Source organism: Lissotriton vulgaris, chromosome 2_1 (genome assembly GCF_964263255.1).
Source record: "Lissotriton vulgaris chromosome 2_1, aLisVul1.2, whole genome shotgun sequence".
NCBI classification, from domain to species: Eukaryota; Metazoa; Chordata; class Amphibia; order Caudata; family Salamandridae; genus Lissotriton; species Lissotriton vulgaris.
In genome coordinates, this window is record NC_141687.1 from 1868009429 (window position 1) to 1868034632 (window position 25204).

Genomic DNA, 25204 nt, shown 5'->3' on the forward strand with positions numbered 1-25204 from the left:
TTCGACGTGCTTGGTTTTAATGGCGGACTTTAGCGCCCTAATCTTCGGTTCGACACTACTTTTGAGCCCGCAGGGTCGTCGACACCTGATTTCTTCGTCGACTCCGATGAGTTCGAGTTTTTTGACCCAAGGACTGTCTTCAGGACTTTTGGTTTTGTTATGGGCTCGATAGCTTTCGGTCATGCTCCGAACCGAAATCAGATTGCTGTTCCGGATCCTCTGCGTCGACGACCTCATCGTCGTCTTCATCGAAGATATTTACCGGGTCAGGCGCTGGTTTCGACATAGTTTGCCTTGCTGCACGTCGGAGTCGAAGCGTCTTCTTCGACCTGAATCGAGCACAAGCTAGACAGTTGTTCTCCTCGTGCTCCGGTGATAAGCACTTGTTGCACACCGGGTGTACATCGATGTGAGGGTACTTGGAATTACAAAGGGGGCATCGTTTGAATGGGCTCCGTTCCATCGACGATCAGGCCTCCGGTGTCGAAAAGTCCACGCGGCTCTCTTCAACGTCCTGCTCAAGAAAACTGGAACAAGAACTCGGCACCGATCGAAACAATACAGACGACCCCGAAGGCCTTTTGGCCTTTAGAAAGTTTCCGAACTTGAGTAAGAAAAGTACATCCGAACCCAATGGCGGAAAAAAACAATCTGAGGATGGAGAGGATGCCCATGCGCACTGTAGTCCGGGGGAGGAGCCACCTATCTCGTGATACTTCGAAGACTCTTCCAGAACAACAATGTGCAATCATCCCCGGACCCAACACTAGGCGGCGATCTATGCACAGATATGAATTCAGCAGCCCACATGCCTCGAACATTATATTTTCCCTATACACAATGCTATTTTTTGCCAGTGCTACGTAAATATACATTCTGTAAGTGCACAGAGGCATTGCTTTATTTGCATCCGTTAGATAGTCCTGGTGCATGTTCAGCTGTGGGCTTCTTTTTAAAATGCTCAATACAAACCATAATTTTACTATTGTTTAATGTATGGTTCTTCTGATTTAATTTTTGGTAGTGGATTTTATCTTAACATTTTTGACTCAGATTCCTTTTTTTGAATTTTTATTACAACCATGATGGACAAGTTCCTTCCCTTCGGTAATGCCTTATTTGGTATATCTGGTAGAGACAGTATCTAGCCGTAGATTACATACATTTGAATTTTTCAGGCGGCAGACTGGTTCCGTAAGATTTGTATTCAAGCAATAGTCCTGCGAGCCGGTAGGTGGCATCGGTTGGCTACACGCGAGGTGAGAACCAAATTAAAGTCCAACTGAGGCATAATGAAGATGGAAGGTGGAAACATATGAACAGGGCCTTAGGAATAGATGTACAATGGGTGACTTAAATAAAGAGGGTCGGTCTGGCAGCCTCAGGAAAGCAGACTAAGCAGACAAATACCCCTTCAGGGTACTCAGAGCAGAGCCCTGCTGGGTAAGGGTTAAAATAAAAAGTAAAACATCGGAAAGGGGAGCAGAAAGAGGGTCGATAGACTTCTCTGTACAATATATTAAAACATGTCTTTCAATGGCAGGCATACACTGTCTTACTGGAGGTACACGCCTGACTGCAAGAATAAGATTATAAACTTTGGGAGGAAGGTCGAAAGATTTCTACTGCCCCCACGCCTCCATTCTCCAAGTAAGAAGTCAGAGTTGGCAGGTTTGAGTGGAGTACTCTCTCCTGCTGCTGCAACATAAGATCCCACCAAAGAGGCAGGCTGATTGGAGGATCAATGCTCATTTGCAGCTCTGGATACAAGACGCTGTGTGTCCAGTCCGGAGCCACAAGGATGAATGAGGCCCAGCCGTTCCTGATCTTTTTGAGATCTCTGGTCCAGAATGGCATGGGCGGAAAGGCATACAGGAGGCCTGAGCTCCACTCGAGATGAAAAGTATCTCAAAGCGAGAGCTGCCTTGGAAAACCCAACACGCAAACCTGCTTACATTGCGTGTCCTCTGCGGAGGCAAACAGACTTAACCAAGGTTCTCGCCACTGCTGAAAAAGACCTTGCGCCACCTCCGGATGGAGATGCCACTCTGTTCATCACCACCCCCTTTTCTGAATCGTTTTTGGCCACAATAGGTGTGGCAGGGTATACTCAGACATGAGTCCCTTTCTCACTGCTCCATCAGGATTCGAGCAAGCCGGGCCGAAGACGGCTGAAATGCCAGAAACCGGTCCCCGGTAGCTTGTCTCCTTTCTGGTGAAGAATTGGCTTGGTAGTTTAGTCTGCCCTGTTCCCATGATGCACTGGGCCAGGGACAGACTGATTTGCATATAGCCAGGTTCTGAGCTGGGATGGGGCAGTGAGATAAATAACGGTGATGGATCAAGCCCTGATCTTTGGACTGGGTAAGAGTGGTCTGCTTAATTCAGACACTCTGTTCATCACCACCCCCTTTTCTAAATCGTTTTTGGCCACAATAGGTGTGGCAGGGTATACTCAGACATGAGTCCCTTTCTCACTGCTCCATCAGGATTCAAGCAAGCCGGGCCGAAGACGGCTGAAATGCCAGAAACCGGTCCCCGGTAGCTTGTCTCCTTTCTGGTGAAGAATTGGCTTGGTAGTTTAGTCTGCCCTGTTCCCATGATGCACTGGGCCAGGGACAGACTGATTTGCATATAGCCAGGTTCTGAGCTGGGATGGGGCAGTGAGATAAATAACGGTGATGGATCAAGCCCTGATCTTTGGACTGGGTAAGAGTGGTCTGCTTAATTCAGACACTCTGTTCATCACCACCCCCTTTTCTGAATCGAAAAAGACCTTGCGCCACCTCCGGATGGAGATGCCACTCTTCATCCTCTAGGAATCGATGGCTGAGTTTGTCCGCCCAGGCGTTAAGGGAACATGCCAGGTGTTGAACCACCAGGGATATCCCTGCAGTTACAGCCATGTCCAGAGACGCAGGGACTCTTGACAAGAGTCAAAAAACCCACTCCGCCCTGTTTGTTGTAGTACCACATGGCAATGTTGTCGTCTGTGAACACCTGAACTAGCCTTCCTTTGAATGAGGGTAGATAGGCTTTCAATACCAACTGGATCGCTCTGAGTACCAGCATGTTCATGTGGAGTCTGGATTCCGCCCGAGAACAGAGTCCTCCGTTCGCCACCTCTCCCAGATGTCCGTTTCATTCCAGAAGTGACGAATAGGTCACTACTGTGAGATCTGGCTGGGGAATGGAGAGGGGTCTGCCTCTGACCCCATTGCAGTTCTCCAGCCACCACTGCAGGTCTTGTGCAGTTCCCTCTGTATCATAGTCTAGGGCCGTAACTGCACTGTGTCCAGAACAGTTCTGATGAAAGGGAGCATCTGAGTGAGAGTCAGGTATGACTTTGGCATGTTGATAGTGAACCCCAGCAAATGCAGAATGTGCTCCGTAGTCTAGAAGTGGGAGATGACAGCCGGGGGCGAGCCAGTCTTCAACAGCCTGTTATTGTGATAGGGAAAGAGTGGCAATCCTGATCTCCACAGAGGAGTCGCGACCACCGTCATCACCTTGGTGAACACCTGAGGTGCGCTGGTACGGCCAAAAGTGACAACAGTGCACTGAAAGTGCTCATGGCCCACCGGGAATCGCATGTAACGCATGTGGGCAGGCAAAACGGGGATGTGAAAATCTGCGTCCAGTAAAACCAACGCTACCATCCTGTCTCCTGGCTCCAGGGCAGACATGACCGGAGCCAATGTGACCATATTAAATTTCTCTTTTTTTAGGAAGTAGTTGAGGGGCTGTAGGTCTAGCATAGGACAAAAGAAAACAAGTTACTTACCTGTAACTTTAGTTCTCCAGTATTGGAAGCTTTCATAGATTAACATGCCTGAATCATTCCCCATCGTCGAGACGAGAGTCTCCGGTATATAAAAAAGCAATGCTTAGCAGTATAGCAAACTGAAAAGAGGCCTAGGCCCATTTCCCTTTTGCAACCCATAGCCTTTGTTATGTAAAAAAGGCCCAAACTTTTCCCTGAACCAATTAGAGCTCCTCACCCTCTAGAACACTCCTGAGAGAACCTTTTGCCCCTCAGATTTTCGCGCACTTGTGCATATAGAACACTTGTCGTGCTAAATCCAAGGTGAGCCTCTCAGGGGAGGAGGGTGGGTGCATTTGAATCTATGAAAGCTTCCAATACTGGAGAACTAAAGTTACAGGTAAGTAACTTGCTTTCTTACTCCAGTATTGGAACTTTCATAGATTCACATGCCTGAATCAGAATAGCGAGCAGTGAAATTACAAAGCACATTAATCTGATAAATTTCATCATCATGTAATACCACTTGAAAGCCAAGCATAATAAAATATACATATATAATGTGACTTTGTAAAACAAGAGAAAAAAGGATGGAGGGATGGAAAGAAGGCTCACCGTTACTGGATGATATTCCGCAGTACCGCCTCTCCCACCGCCGCATCAGACTCTGCGGCTGCCTCCAAGCAGTAGTGCCTGGTGAAGGTGTGCGAAGATGCCCAGGTCGCTGCCCTGCAGATATCCTGGATTGGCACTCCTCCAAACAGCGCAGTGGATGTGGACACTGCCTTCGTGGAATGAGCACAAACTTGTGCATTTAAAGGTTTTTCAGCTGCCTGATGACAGTAGACAATTGCACTGGAAATCCATCTGGCAATTCCCCTCTTTGATAAAGGGAAACCTTTCCTGGGTGCGCTGAAAGCGACGAAGAGCTGTGAAGATTTGCGAAAGCTTTTAGTTCCCTTTAAGTAGAACTTGAGACATCTTTGAACGTCCAGTGAGTGCAACCCTCTTTCCGCCGCTGTTGTTGGATGAGGGAAGAAACGTTTCAACACCAACGGCTCATTCAGATGGAAATCAGTTGGTACCTTAGGATGTTTCGTAGGACTAATCCAAGATTCATTCCTGTCTTCCTGAAACTGTAGGAAGGGCTCCTGAATCGTGAGCGCTTGCAGTTCTCCTACTCTTCTCACTGAAGTTAGTGCAATGAGAAGAGCCACCTTCCAGGATAGGAACTTAAGGTCCGCTCTGTGTATAGGCTCAAGCGGTCGTTTCATCAATTGTGACAGCACTATATTGAGATTCCATAGTGGTGGTGGAGGCTTTACTGGAGGAAAAAACCTGAATAAACCCTTCATAAATTGTTTGATGATACTTGATGACCATAAGGATGGGCCTGAGGAAGACCTCCTGTGGCGGGATAATGCAGCTAAATGAACTTTGATCGAAGCGTGAGCCAATCCTGACTTAGTTAAAATTAAAATGTAAGGGATAATTTGATGAGGTGACGCCGTAAGAGGGTGAATGTTATGTGTCTTACACCACGGACAAAACCTCTTCCATTTCATCTTGTAGGTTTTGTTGGTACTATCCGCTCTAGCTTTAGACAGGATTCTCCTACATTCGTCTGAGATATTCAGATGCCTAAATTCACAGTGTTCAGGAGAAAGGCCGCTTATCGCAAGGATTTCGGATCCGGATGGAGCACTTGTCCCTTGGACATTGTCAGAAGTGACGGAATTGGATGGAGATGAACTGGACGGTCCTCCGACAGCAGCAGGAGTTCCGTGAACCAGTGTTGTCTGGGCCACCACAGGGCTATCAGGATCAGCCTGCACGGCTCCTTCTTGATCTTCACAAGCACTCGGGGCAGAAGAGGAATTGGAGGAAAAACGTAAGCAAAGAAGTCGGACCATGCCATCGAAAACGCATTCCCCCAAGATTCCCTCTGGGGAAGCCAGTTCGCGAAGTACCGGCATTTCTTGTTCTCCCTTTTGGCGAAAAGGTCTACTGTTGGTGTTCCCCACCTTCGAAAAATGCTGTCCAGGGTCCCCTGGTCCAGCTCCTATTCGTGGCAGGACGATTTGAGCCTGCTGAGTGTATCTGCCTTGATGTTTTGATCTCCTGGTAGATGTTCTGCTTCCAATGATATTCCTTGCTGTAGTGCCCATTCCCATATCTCCTGGGCCTCCTGAGACAGGGAGAGAGATCTTGTTCCTCCCTGTTTGTTTAAGTAGTGCATCGCCACAGTGTTGTCCGTTCTGACCAACACCGGCGAGCCTTGTATTCGTGGCAGGAAAGCTTGAAATGCTAGGCAGATCGCCCTGAGTTCTAGCAGATTTATGTGCAATTGCTGCTCGTGAACCTTCCAACGACCACTGACTTAAAGATCCTGAAGGAAAGCTCCCCATCCTTCCAGGGATGCATCTGTAGTCACTACTAATGGAGCCGCTCTTGAAAGAAAGGTCAGACCCGGAGATACATTTTATCTTCGTGTCCACCATGCCGCTGCCTGAACCATAACTGGTGTCACTTGGATTGTATCGTCGAAGGAGCCCTCCGCTTGACGCCACTGAAGATCGATCTGTTCTTGCCATGGGCGCATCCTTAATCTGCAGTGAGGCACGAGGAGAAATGCAATATGACATCATGCCCAGCAAGGATTTGTACTTGTGTACTGAAAGAAACTTTCTTTTTACAAAGTCTTGGAAGAGAGATACGATCCTCAGCTGCCTTTCTTCGGAGGGAAACGCCTTGTTGCAGTCGGTGTCCAGTATTGCTCAGAGAAATGTGATCAGTTTTGTTGGTTGAAGGTTTGATTTCCCTTTGTGTAGAGTCAAACCCAGTTTGGCAAACAAATCTATGTAGGCCTTTGTTGATTCCCTGGCTTGTACTTCCGATGGAGCTTTGACTAACCAGTTGTCGAGGTAAGGAAATATTTGATGTTTTTGCTTCCTCAACACAGCCGCCACTGGAGCCAGGCATTTTGTGAACACTCGCGGTGCTGACTTTAGGCCGAATGGCAGTACCTTGAACTGATAATGTCGTCCGGCCACCAAGAACCAACGGTACTGTCTGTGTGCGGGATGGATAGGCATGTGAAAATATGCATCCTGTAGGTTCAATGTGGTCATATGATCTCCTGGGTTCAATAACAAAAGGATGTCTTGAAGAGACACCATCCTGAAAGATTGCTTTTTGAGATAGGTGTTGAGGGATCTGAGATCCAGAATAGGACGACATTGGAGCATGTTTTTCTTGACTAGAAAAAATTGGGAGTAAAACCCCTTGTTCTTTTGGGCATTCAGTACAGGTTCTATTGCTCCGTTTCGGAGCATTGTCCGAATCTCCTCCTGGAGTCGATGCAGATGGTTGGTTCTCTGATGTATCAGTGGTGTACCAGGGGGCATCTGTAGAAATTCTAGGGTGTGGCCGAATCAAATAATGTTGAGGACCCATTGGTCCGTTGTTATTTTTTGCCAATTTTGAAGATAGTGAGCAATCTTTCCACCCAGAGGAGCACTTGATCTTTGGAATTTTGATGTAGCCGGAAGATGAAGGTTGTCATTGCCGTTGGGTGTTGTCCTTCCCCTGACGGCCTCCCCTCCCCCTCAGAGTTCACTTTGTATAACCTCCTGATTTACGCTGACTGTACTGTTGGCGGTATGGCTGCGATGAGGCAGAATAAGAGGAATATCTCCCTTGTTGATATCCTCCTCTATAAGATGACTGCCCTCTACCTCTAGATCCACGAAAAGGAACCTTCCTGTACTGCAGAGTTCCCAATGCTTTCGCAGTATTGGTATCTTTCTTAATATTCTGTAGAGCGTCATCAATATGCTTTCCAAATAGATCTTCTCCATTGAAGGGGAGGTCTAGGATCTTATTTTAAACCTCAGGCCTGAAAGACGTTGCTCTGAGCCAGCCTTGTCTGCGCAGAATCGCTGCTCCTCCTAAAGATCTAAACGCCGTCGTCGCTATATCCATAGCGCAGTCTATGACTTCCGCAGAAGTCCTTTCCCCCTCCAGGAGAATCTTTCCTGCTTCTTGCTTCTCTGGTTCCCGCACATGGCTAATGTACGGAGCCAGGTCGCACCACATTTGCCTGTCGTACCTTCCCAAAATAGCGAGGGCATTAGTGGCTCTAACCAGTAGCGCCGACATGAAGGAAAACCTTTTTCCTGAATTATCCAGTCTTCTGCCTTCCCTGTCCGGTTGTGCCGTGATTGGAGCAGACGGATTCCTTGGCTTCTGCTGCGCCGCCTGAGTAATCACAGAATCCGGTTTGGGATGACCCAAAAGACATGCTGGAGCATCTGAAGGTGCCTTATATTTTTTGTCCAGTCTGGCCAGAACCGGCATCACCGTAGCCGGCGTTTCCATGACTTTAAGTCCTTCCTCCCTAATATGACTCACGATAGGCAAGGACCGAACTGATTTTCGGTAGGACTCTTTAAAGTCATATAGAAAGCATTCAGCTTTATCCTCCATCGTGGTAAGCGCAAATCTCTTAGTGACTCTTTCCATCAGGTTATGAAAGCCACCAATGACCTCAGGTGGAGAATCTACTGGCTTTGGCGTAGGAGTTGAAGGCGAGGGGATGAGATAGTCATCCCATTCTCTACTAGGTTCTGAAATTTCTCCCTCCTCGTCGTCATCATCCGAGGTGTCGGGATCATGTTGTGATGCTTGTGGTGGAGACCTAGGAGCAGGCTCCGGTAAGATTTCTCTCCTTCGCACCGGCGTACCCGGTACAGACCGTGGACAAGGCTTAACCTCCGGCATTTCCTGAGTGGTTTGAGTCGCTGGATACTTTCTTCTACAATCCTCCAACATGCTCTGGAGGTCTTTCAGCAAAGAAGTTGGCACACTTGTCATGTCCTCACGCTGCGGCTGACTATATTGTTGCTGGTCTTGGGGATGCTCCTTAAACTCCCCATATTCTTCCTCCGAATCTTCATCTTGGGTTTTTACCTGCAATTGCGAAGGACTACTCGCATATCCATAAGGACCACCTTCATCCTTGTCCTCTGAGTCCTCCTCTTCCAGCAGTCGAGAAGAGACTAATGGAGACACCTTGCTCGGAGACGTAACCTCTGGCGTTATCGGCTTTTTCCAGAGCACCAACCTTTTTTCTGGTGTTTTTTCTCTCGTCGACGAGCCAGTCGACGAGATTCTAGTCGTCATCATCGACCATATTATCGTCGTTGACGCTATCGTCGACCTTGTAGTTACGCTGCCATCGTCTAAGCTGCCGTCGTCGACGATGCTCATACATCCATGGTCGTCACCGCCGTCGACGGTGAAAGTGTCGACGGCGTCTTTTCAATACCCTTTACCTCCTTTTTCGTCGACGATGATGCTTTTGCCGTCGACTACATCTTTTTCGTGGACTATCCGGTCGACATTGTGGATTCTTTCCCTTTCTCCTCAGAAGGTGTAGAGGAAGTTTTCATGATGGTAATCTTGACCTTTGGGGCGATTTTTTTTAAGTTCTGAGGCAGTTTTCTCTCGTTTCACCTCGAAGCAGAACCCTTCTTCCCCTTAGGTTTATCTGAAGGGGATTTTGAGGGACTGCGCCCTGAAGACCCTGGGATTGTCTTTTTTGGGGCCTTCTCAGGTCTCTCCCCTGAGGTATGCTCCTGAGATCTACCTCTTTTTTGAGATCTCTTAGACGAACAAGATTCCTCCTCACTTTCACTTGAGAGGATTTCTTTTCTGGCTTTAACCTTCTGGAGCCAAAGCAGCCGTCTTCCCTCACGATCCCTCATGGTTTTGTTTGAAAAGGTTCAACATACCTTACAATTTTCTGCCTTATGATCTGGATATAGGCAGTATATGCAGACCTTATGAGGGTCATCTGTGTAAAGCCTTTTCTTAGAGCAGGTGGCACAAGCTCTAAATAATCCCTTTTTCTCCTTCTCAGACATGGCAGAGGAATAAGGAATTTCAATTAAGAAGCAACTAGAAGATGAGAGAACCTCAAATCCCAGTCAAAATGCAGTTGAATTGAAGAGTTTGAGCAGAGCTCAAAGGAGACTCCCTAGCACAACGTGCGGTAGAAAATCTGAGGGGCAAAAGGTTCTCTCAGGAGTGTTCTAGAGGGTGAGGAGCTTGGATTGGTTCAGGGAACAGTTTGGGCCTTTTTTACATATAAAAAGGCTATGGGTTGCAAAAGGCAAATGGGCCAAGGCCTCTTTTCAGTTTGCTATACTGCTAAGCATTGCTTTTTTATATACCGGAGACTCCCGTCTCGACGACAGGTAATGATTCAGGCATGTGAATCTATGAAAGTTCCAATACTGGAGTAAGCCCTTTTTTCTTTTTTGGAACCACAAAGTAGTGGGAATAGCAACCCTACCTACTTTTGGTGCTGGAACCATCTCTATGTCTCCCTTAGCCAAGAGAGCCAGGACTTCCTCCTGAAACAAAAGTAGATGATCCTCGGTCAGCCGGTTGGATGAGGTTAGCATGGTCTTGAGGGTGAGGCAGTAGCCCCTTTGGATAACCTGGAGAACCCTGTCCGAAATAATGTTTTGCCAGCGGTGGAGGTGATGGCTGATCCTGCCACCAACTAGACGCCCATGTTCATGAAGGGCAAGACTAGAAGGGGTTGGGGGCTTAAGCTTGCAGGGAGGTGGTGGCCTGACCTCTGGCGACTGGACTCAAGGAGTTTGGAACAAATCTCAACCTAGTCTGCGCTGGGGTTGTGGAACTTGCACGGCTCGTGGCAGCAGTAAGGCTGGCATCCATAAAATCCCCTTCCATAGCCACGAAAGGAGAGAAAGGCAGACTGGGAATGGGAGGTAGCTGAGAGGCCCAAGGACTTGGCTGAAGCTTGTGAGTCCTTTAAGTGCTCCAGTGCGGTCTCTACTTTGTCTCCAAAGAGACAGGTGCCATAAAAGGGCATGTCCATGAGTGAAGCCTAGACATCCCCTGAAAAGCCAGATGTTGTCAGCCAGGCGTGGCACCTAACAGCCAGCATCGTAAAAATTGCTCTGCCCAGCGAGTCGATCGTGTCTAAGCCTCATCAAATGGCAAACTTTGCTGCATTTCTCTTGTCTGCTACGGCTTCTGAGAAGATGGCCCGGGCATCCTCCAGGACCTGTGGCAGCACTTGCGCAATAGTTTCCCACAGAAAGTAGAAATAACGGCCCAATAAGCATGCAGTGTTCACCAACTGTAATGCAAGGCTGGTAGAAGAAAAAAATGTCTTGCCCCAACTGTCCAGCCTCTCGAATCCATGGGAACGTGCCATGGGAGGTAAAGGCTTTGACTAACAAGCTCTCGGGGGAGGGAGTTTGGGTCGCCTGGGGCAGGGCAGTGACTGCAGGCGATTGTCCGGTTCACAGGGGCCCCTGTGCTCGTTTTGGACCAGATTCCCAGAAGGACGTCCGTGCGTACTTCATGAAAAGGGAGCAAGGGTTCAGAAGAAGCTCCTGGCTATCGCATCTGTCAAGAAGTTAGTCTTGACTCCCACTGAGGGTAGCTAGAGGTCAAGGACCTCAGCCGCTCTACGCACCTCTTCCTGCTCCCACCTCCCTAGCCACATTGGAGGGAGAAAGCATGTTAGTATTTGGAGAGGTATTCAGTCCGTTGGCTTCACCCAATTCCTCAAAGTAGTCCATATGCTGTTCATAAGGCTGTTCTTATTAAGAGTTCAGTGTCTCCCTCCCACTCTTCTCGCAAATCCTAGCCCTCCAGAATAAGGCTCACTACTTCAGGCAACTACTATTTTTTCCTTCAGCTCTACATATCGTTCGGGTTATACGGATTTCTGAAGGAGTGGCACTGTTTTGAAATCCGTAAGGATGTGTATACTTTGGCCACAACGTGTACACAGAAATGTTTAATATTTCATTTTAAGTGAGTAGATTTCATTTGGTGTATAAACCACTGCGCTATGATAGGTTCTTGGAGTAATGGTGCCTTAGGACAAGAATGCATCTTAACGTGCCAGTTGTCAACTTAACATTAAGTATTAATTCACATTAATGGCGACACTGTTACTTTTTTGCAAGCTCCTCCCCATTATAAACTTTGTGGGCACATTACTACCCAATGAATGGACCAGTAAAAGCTTACACAGTTAATTCTTAGCTTTCGCCCACAGGGTGGGGTATAGGAACACCTACTTGCATCATAATAAACCAGACACCCTCCTACATACCTCTTGTTAGTTCCCATCTTCAAGAACTCCTATGCCCCACTTTCCTATTTTTGCAAGAAGATTCTTTGGAAATTGAGAGCGAACAGGTTGCATATTAATTTACTTATTTTAACAAAGTACCATTGCGGACCCAACTACTAGATGTTGGGCTAATGTAAAGGAATTTAGTCTAGAACAACCTCATGCTGCAAAACTACTGTGAAAAGGTTAAGTAATGGTTTTATTTATCTGAAGAGACCAAGAAAATGTACATTAACTGTCACCTCTCTTTTATATTGCCTTAGACACCTGCAGTACACTCAGCCAGGCTTTTTCTAAATGGCTGTGATTAACTTCTGCTTGTTTTTACGTGATCAATATTTGATTACTATATAAATTACCTGCTGCCTTAAATGGATAGTCAATTGTTAATTGATATATAGCACAGCATTTACTTCCACCCGTTGGCAGAAACTGGACCACGGATCTATACAAGACTGCTAAAAACTCCCTTTATATTTGTATGGACTGAGACAAAGTTTACTAGCCTCTAGAAATCAAAGATGCTAGGTTTTTCTCTAACATTTGCTAATATAGGTAGGTAATAGATATATATATATATATATATTCACTGAAAAAACCATAGGTTATAGACCATATATAGTTAGGAATTAGCATTTACAAAACCTTATTTTACTCACACAAAACCATTGAAATTCGCATATATAGTTAGTTGCACTAACTATATATCGCGCACCCGCAATCCACTGCTGATGATGTCACATATTACATCATTCATGACATGGTCAGTGATATCACTGATGACATCACTGATGACAACTCAAATGGCATCACTGATAACATCATTGATGACATGACATCATTCATGTGATAATACGATGAACATCTTCAGACTCTAATATAACCTTAGATACACTCAGTGTAAACAGACACTCACAGACTGTCACTCATCCATGGAGTTACTCATACACCTAGTCAGTCATGCAAAGAATCAATCACACCTCCATTTCCTCAACTATACAGTTATACACACCTTACATTCTAACATATTCTAACACATATTTACTCTCTTATTCAATCACTGATACAAGTTTACAATGAACCATACAGCCACTCACATTCACTGGCTCTTATACAGTTATTTATATATGTCAACTCTCACATGTACGGTGTTTTACATATGTACTTACTTTGACATGTAGCACTGAGATATCCATTCACTCACCAATACACACATGCACACAGTCAAGCACCCATACAGCTGTTTCCACATGCAGTTTTGAACCCATACATCTAGTGAATCAACTGCTCACACATCTATGCACATAGTCACACACCTCCCAGCGACCCACACACACACTCACTCTCCCATACAAATACTTGAGCAACCAATCAATAACCCATATAGTTAACCATATAGCTACTGATCAACACATGCAGCAGTTTACAGAACAACAGATATAATGATGCACAAATTAAGACAGTTTAGTCACTAACCCATGCACTCAGTGAGACACATGTAATCACTCTCTCATAAAGTCAGTACTACTAAATCCTTCATCCAGACACTTATACATCCACTCATTCTTCAATATGTAAGACATATTTTAACATTACAGAAACATACAGTAACTGGATGTTGTCATCAGTGATGTCATGTGAGTTGTCATCAGTGATGTCATCAGTGATATCACTGACCATGTCATGAATGATGTAATATGTGACATCAGCAGTGGATTGCTGGTGCGCGATATATAGTTAGTGCAACTAACTATATATGCGAATTTCAATTGTTTTGCGTGAGTAAAATAAGGTTTTGTAAATGCTAATTCCTAACTATATATGGTCTGTAACCTATGGTTTTTTCAGTGAATTTTCAAGGTTTTGTAAATGCTAATTCCTAACTATATATGGTCTATAAACATATGGTTTTTTCAGTGAATTTTAAAGGTTTTGTAAATGCTAATTCCTAACTATATATGGTATATAACCTATGGTTTTTTCAGTGAATTTCAATGGTTTTTTAATAGCAAATATCAAAAGCTGTAAAATGTATTCTTCTTTTAAAGAAAAAATATATTTTATATGTATTTAATATAATTTTTTTATGTATACAGTTTTTATAGTTACATCCACTGGGCTCACAGGTATGCTGATAACAGAAATGTACACAACCTCAATTTACAAAATGTGGAAATCAACTGGATTGGCCAGAGAAGATTGAGATGTCACCAATTGATTCCAACATGCGTTACAACATGCAAGACATCTACAGAGGAGATGGTGTGCACTTCTCAGGTGAGGGGAATAGAATATTCCTCCTGAATTTAAGACTGTGCATTGGAACCTACTTGTAGGTACCTAAATCAGCCACAGAACCCAAAAGCTCTTTTCAGAGCTACCCTACCTCTGATCATTCAAAACGTTTATCTTTTTCTAACTTTTTTCACTATTTTTCACCAAAGTACGCTCCCCGGTACGCTTACCGGTGCGCGTACCGGGCGCTGCCCCCGCGATTTTTTTTTTGGATTTTATTTTGCCTATATGAGCGTCGTAAGCCCCCCTCAGAAAACCTAGAGGGTCAGGAAGTGTCTACCGTGCCCCCTTCTACCCATTCCCAACATTGTTTGCCCTCCATCTTGTATCTCGATTCTACCGAAACACAAAATGGAGGACTCCCGTAACGCTACCGGTACGCGTACCGAGCGCGCACCGGTAAGCGCTCGCTAAAAAAAGGTGGGAAAGTAATTTACAGAAAAACCACTGGAGACACTTTCATCAAATATAGAATAGGCCCTACTACATAGCAGTCCCTACCATTTACCCAAATTTGGTGGTATTCCATTGAGCCATTTGGGCTGTAGCCCTGTCTAAATATCCTGAGGTAAATTACATGACAAAAACACATATGAAACTGTTTGAATTTTCAACCAATTAAAATGTTACTTTCATTTTGTACTTTTATGTGCTGACATTTGATTGGTTAAGTACATGAATATATATAAAAAATGAGAGAGAAACACAGCCATTTTGACTAACACTTTTTAAGGTACATTTGGAAAAGAATTTGACAGAAAACTTCAACTACTTTGAAGAAGGTAAGTTGTTGATTTGAAAGGAGAACTATGTTATGCACTTTAAGATAATTTTGGAAAACGTTTTCAGATAGTTATATACTGTCCCTCAATAAGAGTTAGACATTGAGAAAGACTTATTTATTTAAATTATTGATTGAGTTAGGCTTCTGTGGTATAATTATGAATTTACTTAGGCTTCATCACAGGCACTTTTTAATAGTTCTACTTCCTGCCTGAAACCATACACTGCCCAAAGATAACTTCACTGTTAAAAACTCACAAGTACCTGTCTGAACTTAAACCCAACAGTGCCCTATCTCTACTGATATATATATATTTTTTTTACAATTTACAGCAAGAAAATGGAAGCACAACAAAATGAAAATAATATTTCATTTCAAATAAATATGGAAAACAATCGTACAGAAGACAAACAAGAAATAGACTTTTTGGATGACACTGTAGACCAAGACTTGATTAAATGTGTTGAAGAAATTGAAGAATGGAATGAAAAGGAGGACATACCAGATGAATTAATGTTGCAAATTCTTTTAGATTTTGAAAAATCGCAACAATAAATTTAAATTTAAAAAGTTACAGTTGTTTGAGACATTATTCTTTTTTATATGAAAATTATGAAATAGTACCCAAAAAGATATAATATAAAGTGACTTAAAATATACTGTGCAACTTTTTTGTGTTACATAGTAAGTTTGTTCATAGTTACTTCCTTTCTCCAACTATATTATCTCCAATGTGTATTTAACATCTCTTTATCATCTCCTGCCTCCATATTGTTTCTGCTTTCCTGACAGACTATGGTATGAATTCCATATACCACAATAACTTCTGAAACATGCAAGAGATCTACAAATTAGACGGTGTATATTAAATTTTAGACTCTGCATTGGTACCTACATGTTGCTACTTAAATAAAAAAAAACAACAAAAAAAAACAACAAAAAGAACAATCAATAAACATACAATATTTGAAAAGTCTATGATTCTTTTTTCCCCATAGTACGCTCCCCGGTCCGCTTCCCGGTGCGCGCACCGGGCGCTCCCCCCGCAAAATATATATATTTAATCTGCACAGAACGAAAGTAATGACAATACGGGAAAAGTACCTTCGTAAACACCACTGACTGTTACGCCACACTTACTTGTAACTTCTTGTAGAAAATCCAAACAAGGCCGGCTTGCTGCAGAAATGCTTAAAGAAACAGCCAAAGGCGCCTGACCCTCATAGTTCCGAGTGTTCGTATCTGCCCCATAATTGTACAACATTCGGGCACAAAGCACGTCATCACGAAGCGCAGATAGATGTAAGGGTGTCTGCCCATCTTCCAAGCGCCCCAAGTTTGTGTCTGCACCCCTTTGTAGAAACATGCGGCAGTACGAGTGGTTGCTCTTGATCACTGCGTAGCGCAGCAGGAAACCGTTCTGAATGTCAATGTTGGCATTGTGGTCCAGCAGGATCTTGACACAGCTGGAGCGCTCTCGGATGATGGCCAGTTGCAGAGGAGTCGTGCCCTTGTCACTGAGAGGGTCCACTTCCGCCTTGAACTCTAGCAAAAGCCGAACGAACGAGTCCCTGCCATAGTGCGCCGCCACGTGCAGCGGAGTCCAGCCATCATTGCTCTTAGCATTAATAATGTCTCTCTTGTACTCTGACTCGAGCATCAGGCGTGCAATCCGTGCCCGGCCATGCATTGCCGCGTAGTGCAGGGCTGTGAAGCCTCCAATCAGATCTTTCACGGTGGGATCCGCTAAAGCGAGGAAGAGAGGAGAAAGTAAACATTAGTAAGGATAGGAATAACATGTTCAAGCTTTGGCAAAACCTCACCATATCAGACTTTTGGCAAGTAACTCAACTTAAGCATTTAGGAGAAGTAAGCTAGGTCGGGGCTGTGGGGGCGGGTTAATACTGATCTTCATTTATCACCATTAAATTATTAAGCATGAAACTCTCAATTTATCACCATTAAATTATTAAGCATCAAACTGAGAAAATTAAAACATGTGAGTATAACATACTTCTTTTCATTGTATGCCTTACCAAGAAAGGGTTAACAACTCGTAGGTCGTCTGCATGTTAGTGCACGTTTTACCTTTCCTTTGAAGTGCCACACTTTCCAGCAGGCTGTGCAACATGCTTGCCTTTTCCGGTCAGCTTTCTAGCTAATACTGCACCATTACAGTCTTACTGTTAACATTCCAGATTTTTTTTTTAACTAAGTAAGAATTGTTGTTTGCTGGAAACACTTTTAAAATCTGATTGAACACAAATTATATGCGGAACCAGGGGCAAAGGCATCTCCTTTATTTTCTCAGCAGCCAAGAAAACAAATCATAACACCACAGAAAACATGACCAGAAAAACATTGTTAGAACTGTAACACACAAATCCATTAGAAAACAGTCTAAGGAAAACGAGCTTGGCAGTTGCAGTACAGTTTATTGACCCGTAATTTAATACAATGAGACAGGTCGGACAAAAGCACCATATTTTTTTCATATTATTTTACCAGTATCTGACCTTCACAAGAGAGCGGACTCTGGGGTTGCTGGACCCTGGCGCCAAAGGCAAGCATGTCTGCGTCCGACGCTACCAGGACCCCTGCCCGTTTCTCTAAAACTACAGGTAACTCAACCTTGGCTAGAGCAGATAATGGAAAAACTCCACTACTCAAGCCAAGAGCTTAAATTATTAAATAAACCCCTCACTGCCACTGTACCCAAGGGCCTTCTAGCTACCTCTGCGTATACTGCCACTCCCAAAGTAGACATTGAAACTATTCTCAATAAGTCAGTCCCTCTCCCTGCACCTCAATTAAATAATTTTACAGACACCGCCGAGATCCCTAAACAACTAAAAGGGCTTTATTTTAATGCCAGTTCAACTCCAAAACACGCACTGAAAATATGGAGCCTTCTTGACATAGAAAAGCCAGATATTTGTTTCATTACCGAAACTTGGCTCCACGAAAAAGCCTCCCCTGATGTGGCAACTGCGTTTTCTCCAGAATACCATCTAAGCAGACTAGACAGAAACGTCAAGAGGATGCGGTATCATCACCAAGCCACCAAGGCGGGACTAGAGGTCACCACTCTAGAGACCTTTACCACAGAAATGTCTGAAATGTGCATTTTCAGAATCAAAATACAATCTGAGGGAACCTGGAGAGGTGCCCTAGCGTACAGACCTCTATGCCAGAAACCTAATTTTATAAACCATCTACTTCATTGGAAAGTTTAATTACCATGCAGAATTGCTCTCACTCCCTGACACAAGTCAACGGATTACTAACCTGAACACATTGGGACTAGTCCAAATGGTGGTGAGACCTACCCACTCGGCAGGACATACTTTTGATCTTCTGTTTGCTAACAGCTAGAGTGGAAGTTGAGTCCCCCCTCCCTCTGCACTGGTCTGATCATAACCGGCTGAAATTCTCCCTACCAATAGCCACCACTAAAAACTACCTTAGTAGTGGACCCACCTGGAGAAGGCCTTGGCGGAAAGTCACTCCTGTGACCTTTTCAGCTAATTTCAACCCCCCCGTCTATATCCCACACCGAGAATATCAGTCATGCAGTAAAAGCCTTTGGGGACGCAATCACATTGGCTTTGAACACCATAGCTCCTCTGTCAAGGGTCAAGCTCAAGCCTAGGGCATCACCCTGGTTTACAGAATCACTGAAAATTGAAAAACTGTCTAGCAGGATTGCTGAGCGTAAATGGAGAAAAACCAAGACTAGTCAAGATAGACAAACATATCCACCAAGGCTACTTAGATAACATCAGACATGCCAAAAAGTTGTATCTTATTAACAGGATTAACCAAGCTGCCAATTCGAACAAGGAGCTTTATAAAATATAATAAATATATATAAAATATAATAAAGAAATTTACTACTCCTCTTCCCGGTCAGCCCTATAACACATCTTCGCAAGAATGGGTAGACACGCTGTCAACTTTTTTTGAAGAAAAGATTATAACAATTCATAGTTCCTTTCCATACCATGACACAAAAACATCCTGATAGCAACTCTGACATTAACCTCAACCCCACCTTTCCTCTTTTACTGGAGTTCACCGTACTTACCCCAGACGAAGTTTCAACCACTCTGGCAAAGATCAAATCGGGTTCTCCAGTGGACCCAGTCTCACCCTGCTTCTTTTCAACTATTGCCCCTCAGTAATCAGTAATCTTACAGACTTAATTAATATATCATTAGCAGAAGCTGCAATCTCTGTTAGATCGAAAGCAGCGCGGGTCACGCCAATTAAAAAAAAAAAAACTACTGCTGACCCTAAGGTACCTATCAACTACAGCCCAATTTCTTTGCTTCCCTATTTTGGAAAGGTACTAGAGTCCTTGGTCAACAAGCAGCTTACCACCCATCTGGAGAGTCATGGACTGTTGGACCCATCAGTCGGGGTTCAGGGCTGCTCATAACACGGACACCTCGCTGGTAGAGGTTGTAGACAACATTAGACTGGTCTTGGACAACGGGTAGTCAGCCATGCTCGTCCTGTTTGATCGGTCAGCCGCCTTCGACACCATCTCCCAAAGCATTCTAGAACCGCAGCTCTGGGAGATGGGTGTAAGGGGTGTGGGCTTGGATTTGTTGTAGACAACATTAGACTGGCCTTGGACAACGGGCAGTCAGCCATGCTCGTCCTGTTGGATCTGTCAGCCGCATTCAACACCATCTCCTATAGCATTCTAGAACAGCAGCTCTGGAAGATGGCCTTGGATAGGTTCAGAAATTATCTAACTGATCTAACCACCACCATACAAATGGGCACCCTGGCCTCCTGCAGTAGGTCTGTAAACATAGGAGTCCCTTAAGGCTCTATCTTAAATCCCATGCTTTTCAACCTGTACGAGACACACTTGGCCAGGGTGATCAGGTCCTACTGTTTTGTTGTGGTGTCATATGCTGATGACACCCAGCTATTGATTACCCTAGGCCAGATTCCACAGACACAATGATCAGTTTTAAAAACCGCATGACCCATATCGACAACTGTTTGTATACCAATCACCTACAACTTAATGGAAGTAAGACGCAGGTTATTCTTTTCGGTAAGGCTACCAAATCCTGGTCTAGTGACCGGTGGCCTCAGACTCTGGGCCCCTGTCCTTCTCCCAAACCCGTGGTGCAGGACCTCGGAGTGATGATTGACAATTAGCGGTCAATGAAAAGCCATATAAATCACCTAATCGGCATCTGTTATAGCATTACGCGTAATCTATGCAAAATCTTCAAATGGATCCCCACCGAATCTAGGAAACCACTTGTCCAGGGACAAATCATAAGTCATATTGACTATGGAAATGCCCTGTTTGCCTCCATAAATGAGGAGCTCTATTCCAAGCTTCAAGTCAATACTGCTGCTAGACTAGTATTAAACCTTCCATCAAGAGCCCTATCAGTGCCTAGTCTGAAGACCCTTCATTGGCTTCTTATCAGGAAACAAATCCGCTTCAAAATCCTCTGTATTGGTCATAAGAACATGCATGGAAATGGGCCAAGTTAATTTGCTAAAAAAATTATTTGGTATCAACTGAACAGGACGCTTAGGTCAAGTGCTAAATATCTCCTTACCCCTCGCAGAATCCGCACCGCCAGGAACGGTGGTAGATCTTTCTCCTTCCTTCCACCTGCTTTCTGGAATAAGTTTCCATCAAATTTCTTCTCCATCGCTGACCAAAAGCTATTTCGCAGGGAATCAAAAACCTGGTTATTTGACCATCTTTAAGTCCTGTATATCTGACCACCAGTCTTTATGGAGTTTAGGCTTGCGCCATGAGACCTCAGGGTGATATGTGCGCTTAATAAATCCCTCTGACTTGACTTGGTTAGATTTAATTTTGCCCACCTGTTGCAAAGCGCCAACTACTGGTCAGCCATCTCCCCCCGCATTGAAGGGATATTTAAACCAGAAGAAAGTTTGTCCACCAAGCTCTGCTGAGTGGGCTTGGATCTGCTCACCTAATTTTATTTCCTTTCCATGTCGCACGTCTAGTGCACATTTGAGGAGGTGCCTGGCTCCTCACTACATCTGCACCATATTGGAAGGGGTTATATCCTATTTTAATCACTTCATGCTTTCTTATTCCTCACTTTTGATTTAGCTGCATTTGTGTTACCAGTATCTCTCCCTCACAGGGGAGTCTGAGCGGATTGTGAGGTTGCTGGGTGCTGGTTAGATTTTATGTGTCCACCTATTTTCACTACTCGGCTGCAAAGCGCTGGCTCCTGGTCAAGCCCCTCCTGCTTGGAGGAATATTTAAACCAGCAGAGAGCACTGCAGCACTCTCAGCATGCCAAGGGAGCACCTAAGGCAAGCTAGTCTGCGCCTGATCGCGCCGGTCCACCTGCCAGTTTTGACCTTAGACTATCCTACTCAGCAGAAACGTCTCTGCGCCTTCAACTCGAAATGTAAGAATTTAGGAAGTTGTCATTTAGATCCTTTGCTGCTTTTTCAAAACCCTAATGCAACCTGCTAGGGCTGAGGTGTTCATATAGTAAACCCAGAGCTGTGGGCCAGAAATACAGTAAAGATAGCTATCAACATCAAAACGAAACACACAAACAATAGCAGATGCTTAAATAACAAAATCTGCTGTGCTCTTATAAACGCCAGATAACTGATTAAACATACAACTAAATTTGCAGATTTTGTAGATAGCAAACAGCTGGATATAATATATGTGACCAAGACTTGGGCAGATCAATCCTATGGTCCCAACCTGATGGCACCAATTCCGCCTCAATACTCCATGTATCGTTTAGACAGACCTCAAATGAGGTGGAGGACTGGCAGCTATCTATAGGGAGAACATGTCGGCCATTTTCGAGCTAGCCTCAAGGCCTGAATGCGAGGAACTTATTTTGAATAAAGAACTTACTAAAACACAATCCTTTAATGCACTACTAATTTATCACCCACCTGACCCCAGGAATATCTTTTCACAGACAGTATGTTATGTTAACTGCCATTTATATAGCGCAAAATCACCAACGGTCTCTAAGCGCTTGTGAGGGAAGACAGAGCAAGAATCAGGGTTATCCATCCCAGTTGCCTGCTCGGTCAGGGCGTAGCTTGTTCAAAAGCCTGTATATACAAGAAGGTCTTTAGTTTCCTTCTAAAGGGAAGTAGAGTGGCTTCCCAATGCAGCCTCTCCGGCAGCTTGTTCCAAAGCTGGGGAATCACAAACGAAAAAGCCTGCCTCCCCATAGTGACTTTGTCAAACTGTGGGCAAGACAACAGACTTGCCTCGGACGATCGGAGGCATCTTCCTGGCATGTAACTCTTGAAACGTTCTTGATGTAGTCCGGTGCCGTCCCATGCAGAGCCTTCACAAACTCTTAAATCTGGCTGATTGGGAGCCAGTGTAATTGTTGCAGCAATGGTGTACCATGCGATCTTCTAGAGAACTTGAAAATCAATCTTGCTGCATCATTCATGACCACTTAAAGATTCCCTAACCGTTTGTCAGGTAGCCCAATATATAGTGCATTACCACAGTCCAGTCATGACACGATTAGTGCAGACACCAAAGTGCGCATTGTAGACAGGAGGGGTACAAGTTTCCGAAGTTGCCTCATGAGGCCCACACTATTCCCTACCACAGTGGCCACCTGGTTATTCAGCGTTAGCTTAGTGTCCAGCTTAATGCTGAAGCTCTTCACAACTGACACTGGTGTCGGAGAGGTGCCTGGCTCTTGTGGCCATAAGGAGGTGGACCAGGGGTTGCCCCTTGTGGTGATAGCTAGCACCTCAGTCTTATCAGGATTTACTTTAAGTGAATTAGTAGTCATCCAGTTCATAGTGAACCTGAGAATATTCTGTACGTTGGGCTGCGCCTGTGAGGAATTGTCGATCTACAGGATTAGTTGTGCATCGTCAGTGCAATTAAACACTTGACATTCTAGTTGTGCTAGTGCTGTCACAAGTGGCTGAAGATAGATGTTGAAAAGCAGGGGGGACAACGCAGAACCCTGCGGGACACCACAAGGCAACGCGCCTTTCCTGGACACACAATCCCCCAGATCATTCAAGAAAGAAGCAATACATTGATACATAGTACCGGAGATCATAAACCCCTGGATACAGGACAGCAGCTGCGCATGGTACACTGTGTCAAACATGGCTATAAAGATCCAGTAGGATCAGTGCTGACAATTTCTTCCTATCGGCTGCAAGCGTCAGCTCACCCAGCACCAAGAGCATCACTTGCTCTGTACTGTGGTGGGCCCTGAAGCCTGCTTGCCGTACGGCAATAACTGCCATCCGTACTTGACATGCACCTGACGTTGAAGAGCCATCAACAGAGGTGAACGTTCGGAATCTTGCTCTTGAGCTGGTGTCTTTGGAAGAAACAGCTGAAACAGATATGCCAACTCCTTTGATGTGAAGGTGTTCGATGATGCTGTTGTGGTGCACCTCCCTTCACCAACTGTAGGTGTAAGGACTTTCGAAGCCTATGCCATTGATGTTTTCATACCTTACAAAGTGCAACAGCTTAATAGCTTGAGAAAGGTGTATACTGTCTGGGACAGGTACATCAAAGGCAGAATCAAACACTCTGTACAAGGAAAAAGCGGTAAAGGAAAGCGAAGAAAGGTTGCTAGTTAAAATAAGATTCAACGACAGTGGCAAAAAGTCTTGTGCGATGCAGACAACAAACAGGAGTTGTTCACGTTCCTGGCTGAGAAGATTGAAGCAGGGAATTCCTCTCAGGTAAAGTAGTAGTGACAACACGTGGAGCCGGCATTCTTGTCATCGACAGTAACCTATCCATGCCAGCCTACAACCATAAAGAGGCAGATGCAAAACGTCTTACATGTACAACATGCCCTGCAACAAGGCTCTGTCTTGTATGGTGTGCACTATAAACAAAGATGTTGTAGTGATTCTGACAGGAAAGTTTCACCAGCTGCAAGACTTGTGTCCCAAGGTCAATATCTGGGTAGCATTCGGTACAGAGAGGAACTTTTCCTACATCCATATTAATGTCATGGCTCAGACCTTGGGAAAGGAGAATTCTACAGCCTTGTTGGTGTTTCTCAGTTTCACTGGCTGTGAACACTGTCTCACCATTCTTTTGAAAAGGGAAGATATCAGGATGGATGGCCTGGAAATCTTAGACAGAAGTTTTGGCAGCCTTCGCCGACACTGCCAGGTATCTATTCCTACCAGTGGATATTCAGAGTGATAGCTTGCAAATTCTTGTATCAGAGAACAAGCCAACCGGAGTCTGTGAATGAAGCCCACAGAGAAATGTTTTGTCAGCAAGACAATGGAAGCAATACCACCAACAGTCTGCTCTTGAGGGGCGTGGCTTGGGCGCCGATGGCGATGGTCGCCTGAGAGCTCGGCTCCGGGACTGAGCCCGGGATTATCCTGTTAATCGGAGGCAGCGGGGCACCCTAGCCCCCGCAAATCGTCGTTCGGCCCGACTGGACCCTACTGAGACACCTGGCACAACCTGGACGGGTGGTCATCCGTCCGAAACTCGAAGTTTGTGGTCCCGAGGAGAGCGACCCAACATGGCGCCCGGACCCCTTTGTCCCCTTGGACGGGACCATTAGCCTGGAAGAACGTCGCTGGTCACGGCGTGCCCTCCGCTCTTTTGTCTTCCTGGAGAGTGAGGAGCTGGACTTTGCCCTGCTGAGACTCTGATATTGGTGATTGCGCCTGGACGGTCGGAAGCCCCTACCATAGTGAACTCCGGCACACGGACGCCTGGGGGTCCTGACGGTGGTGCCGACCCCCGACGCGGCGCTTGGCTGCATCCCCCGATCGACCCGATCCCATGGGAAGCACAACCCCCTGGCGCCACAAAGTTTCTGGTGGTGTGGGTGGCCCTCGCTCCGGATCCTCGTCCACCAGACGGGCCTGCCCGGCCTGGCGCCGAGTGTCTCCGCCTCCTCCTCAGTGCTCTCAGACGACACGGTGGCGGCGCGAGCCGAAATTGTGGAGATCCACCTGGCCCTGGAGAAGAGGATCACCGTCCAGCATTCGGGAGAGCTATAGCCGGCGCCCGCACTCGGTGGCACCTTCATCTGAGTCCACACTGTGCGCTTCCCGCGACATGGGGAAGCCGAGAGGGGCTAAGGGGACTACCCCGGCCGCCTCTGACTCGGAGACCCCGGACAAGGAGGGCCATGGGCAC

The 25204-nt window shown here is 45.4% G+C and overlaps 1 protein-coding gene across 3 annotated transcripts in view; it reads right to left on the reverse strand.

The window, feature by feature from the left end:
• ASB7 (ankyrin repeat and SOCS box containing 7) overlaps positions 1-25204 on the reverse strand; it is a 258258-nt gene that overhangs the window by 66798 nt on the left and 166256 nt on the right. For all 3 annotated transcript variants that reach the window (XM_086958060.1, XM_086958059.1, XM_086958061.1), the window contains exon 5: positions 16171-16776. In XM_086958060.1, coding sequence (XP_086814186.1) covers positions 16171-16776 — 606 coding nt within the window. The remainder of the gene's footprint in view (positions 1-16170; positions 16777-25204) is intronic.